The 4,095-nt window shown below is 33.6% G+C and overlaps 1 protein-coding gene across 1 annotated transcript; it reads left to right on the top strand.

Moving 5' to 3' along the window:
* Nucleotides 1-550: 550 nt before the first annotated feature.
* On the top strand, nucleotides 551-1,231 carry LOC145096190 (uncharacterized). Its single transcript, XM_079033953.1, has one exon. The coding sequence runs from the start codon at nucleotides 551-553 to the stop codon at nucleotides 1,229-1,231; it is 681 nt and encodes a 226-aa protein (XP_078890079.1).
* Nucleotides 1,232-4,095: the final 2,864 nt, after the last annotated feature.

The following is a 4,095-nucleotide window of genomic DNA, read 5'->3' as shown; positions in this document are numbered from 1 at the left end:
GGCATTGGTTTTTAAGCTTCCTGTTGCCACTATTTCTGAGATTGAGAAGATTTGTAGGGGTTATTTGTGGAGTGGTGGTGATCTTGTGAAGGGTAAAGCCAAAGTTAAGTAGAAAATGGTGTGTAGTCCAAAAGAGAATGGGGGTTTAGGATTGAAAGACCTTAGAAGATGGAATGATGTGTTGTTATCCAAACATGTGTGGAATATTGTTAATAATAAGAAGTCTTTGTGGGTGAAGTGGTTCTATAAGTTTTACTTGAAAGAAAGGAATATTTGGGATATTCAAGTTAAAAAGAATTTCTACTGGACTTAGAAAAGGATTTTAATTGCTAGGAACATTGTTCGTCCCCATATTGTTTCTTGTATTGGATCCAGTGAGAACACTTCCTTATGACATGACTGGTGGCACCCGATTAGGATTTTGAGTATGTTAATCTCGAGGAGTGAGTGGATTACGGCAGGTTTCAATGATATGTCAAAAGTGAAGGATGTTTTTGTGAATGGCCAATTGTGTTGGCCGACTGATTGGCTGGAAAATTAACCTGGTTTGATGGATTGGCCTTTGTTTGTTAATAATGAAGGAACTGAAGATAAGATAATTTGGAGAGATAATAATGGAAAGTGTAAAAGATTTTCTTGCAAGCAGGTGTGGTCGGATGTCAATTTTTTTGGGCCAAAGGTTCCTTGGTTTCATACAATTTGGTTTAGTAATAACATTCCAAGGAATGCGTTTATCCTTTGGATGGCAATTTTGGGTAAATTAAAGACTCATGACAGGCTGCTAAGCTGGGAAATTAAAGGTAATTTGTTTTGCCCTTTATGTTTGAAGATTAATGATTCCCATGATCATTTATTTTTTAAGTGTGATTTCTCTAAGCTTATTTGGGAGTATTTCTCTAATAAGGCTGACATCAAGGTGAGTTATGGTAATTGGAAGGAGTTTATTTATAAGTTTTGTGAGAAGGTGAAGGGAAAATCTATTGGGGTTTTTATAAAGAAACTAGTTTTGGCAGGTTGTGTGTCGTATATTTGGCATGAAAGAAATATGAGATTCTTTAAAAATAATTTTAGATCCCCATTCTCTGTTACTTGTTGTATTGAGAAAGAAATTCAATTGAGGTTATCGGGGTTGAAGTATAATTCAAAAGTTATTAAGGAGAAAGTGTGGAGATGTTGGGGTATAGATAGAAATAATGATGTTGATAATGGGAATAAGAATAATGAAGTCTAGAAACAGGGTGGGGCTGGTTGATTGGGTGAAAGTTAGGAAGAATGAGAATTGGTTGTGTTGCGTGATATGGCTGCATATTTGGAGTAACAGATTGGAGTTTTCCTGTGTTACTACTAGAATTGACAGTTTATGTTACTGGTTTGGGAGTTTGCTCCTGAATTTAGTAACTTTTACCTGTGGGAACTATTATTTGGATATGACCTTTGTTGAGAATATTCAAGTAATGATTCCTGGACATGTGATTGATGCCGTGTTCAGTATGCAACTGTTTGCGAATCTTGACTGGTTCTTTTGGTGGATTATTCCCTTTTGGTTTAGTGTGTTGTACAGGTTTCTATTGCTGACTGTGCAGACCTGGGAAGGGTGGTCGATTCGTGTTGAGAGTATGATAGATTATGGGAGGAGGAGCAAGTCTTGGACTGTGTTGCTGAGAAGTAAAAGATGGATGTCTGATTGCTGGAAGCATTGGAATAGCAACTGAAGTGTGATTTTATGGTTGCTGTTTATTCATAGGGATGGAGAGTTGTGTAGTTATAATTTTGTTAAATTTGGTGTTTTTGGTAGTTTATCTGTTTTGTATTGGTTGTTGGGTTGGGTCCTAGGATTAGTCTATTAGACAGTGGGTTTTTTTAAGGGCCTTTCCCCTTGCATTAACTTTTTTGGTATGATGTGGGTTTGGTGGTGCAAGGGATTGAAGTTACCTTTTTTCCCACATCAAATAAGTCTTTGGACTAATTTTAGGACTTGTAAGGGTTTTTGGGGTAAAGTTGGGAGTTTTATGAGGATTAAGAAATGGTTTGGTAGTTGGTTATGGATTGGTTGGTCTCGTTAGGGTGTGTTTGTATTTTTGTTTTTTTGATGTTTTCTTTTATTTTTTTTAATAAAGTTTGCTGAGCTTTGGTTCTTTCAAAAAAAAAATCATGCATTAGAGTTTGGTGGGCAACTTCACAATCCCTCTTTATATATCTTTTTTTGTCTCTATTGAACATTTCTCGTTTCGTCCCCTGATTCTTGTTGCAACGAATTAGCAACGGTGATCAGAACTTGTAGCAAGAATTCTAAATTATTTGACGACGATGAAGACATTTTTTTTAAGAAGTGAATGATTTGTTGTGGAGTAATTTGTGGGTTTGGTTTAGTATTTATAATGGTTTAAAATTGAAAAAACAATAAAAATAGTCGTTACCTCTACTCTCTCCTCTCTGATTAGAAACTGATTGTTGTTTCACTCATATTCACATAGCTTACCACCGTCGGGGATAGTGTTTGTCGAGTTTACCATTCCATTGCCAAGCCTACTGCCGAGCCACACTCTCTAGCCTATATTTTATTATTTTTTTTATTTCTATAACTATTTTTATTATCTTTTATAGTTTTGAAAACAAAAATTCCTGACAAAGTTATTTTTTATTTTTATTTCTTGGCAATAAGTGTCTATAAAAGAATAAGTATGACATAAGTTAGTAGAAATGCCCAAAAATATGACATATGTTAGTAAAAATGCTAAATTATATGATGAGACTTAATAAAACATTTAAGATTGATAAATGATAAATTAATTAATTTTATAAAAAGATTTTGAAATGTTAACCATTGAAGATGATATTTGATAAAAGTGTTTAGTTAGATAAAAGTTAGTGAAAAGATGATATGACAAAAGTAATAAGTCTTTGAAAGGTTAACCATCATAGATGCTCTCTAATACATTAGGTTGTGTCTTACTGTCTTATGTCTTATTCATCGTAATTCGTAAATAAAACATAATTCTATACTAATCATACAATCATAACTCTAAACATTTCAAACATCACACAAGACATTGTCTAGTTTTAAATAACGAGCTTAATTTTATTACGACAATTAACTACTTTCATCCTACTTTTAAATTTATATTTTTTTTTTGTCTCCAACAAGATTTGAACTTTCATATTTGTCTGAACACATCAGTCTAATAATACTAAATATTGTCGGACTAAATGCCTTAATAAATAATTTTAACTTTCAATATTTGGTTGGGATTCGTTTGTTAAGGGTCTGGTGAGCTTTGTGTGATATTATTAGGGATGAGAATTTGGCCCGAAAATCCGGACCGAACCGAACTAAATTAGGCTCGAATAAGCAATTGAATACGGTTGTTGGGTTCCTATATTATGCTTATCCGGTTATCGTGTTATTCGGTTCGGGTTACCCAAATAAGAGCTTCTTCGGTTCAAAATACCCTACTGGGAATTAAAAAGTCATTTAATTTTAATCTTGATTACTTTCCCTCGTTAGTCGCTAGTTTCCCTTATCTTATCAAAGTCGAACTCGAAGTAGTGCCCTGCATTCCTCATCCCCCTTCTCTGATCGAAAAGAATCGAAATCACCTTCTGTCCTTGTCGTTCATAACCGAAAACAAAAAAACGTTCGTCTAGGCATCCTCGTCGTTTCAAAATTCTTGTTTACATTCTTATATCACAAGAATAGTTAATTCGTGTTTACATTCTTACTACACAAAATCTAACTTTTTTTGCACCTTAGAAAAAATTATATATACTTTGCATTATTTTTAATTAATACATTTGTTTCTTTAAAAGATTTGTTATGGATCATAAGCTACAAAATTCATAAAAAAAAACACAATTTTTATAATCATATTGTAATCTTATTCGGGTTATAGAATCCTAATATTGTTTATTCGGTTCTTTTCAATTATATTAGGTCCTTAATAATCTCATACACATTATTCGGGTTATTCGTGTAATAACCGAACCAAACCGATTAATACCCGAACCGAACCGAACCCTTATTGGTTAATCGGTCCGATTTTAAATCCATGCAATTTCCCTTATTCGGTTTCTAGGTTATTCGGGTTTGGGTCGGTT

This window comes from Lactuca serriola, chromosome 3 (assembly GCF_051521515.1).
Source record: "Lactuca serriola cultivar US96UC23 chromosome 3, Lser_US96UC23_V15, whole genome shotgun sequence".
In the NCBI taxonomy this organism is placed as follows: Eukaryota; Viridiplantae; Streptophyta; class Magnoliopsida; order Asterales; family Asteraceae; genus Lactuca; species Lactuca serriola.
The sequence above is the reverse complement of the archived record's forward strand: the minus strand, read 5'-3'. Positions and strand labels throughout refer to the sequence as shown.

Excerpts from the sequence above, each read along its gene's own strand:
- LOC145096190 (XM_079033953.1), top strand. The coding sequence starts at position 551 with ATGGATTGGCCTTTGTTTGTTAATAATGAAGGAACTGAAGATAAGATA.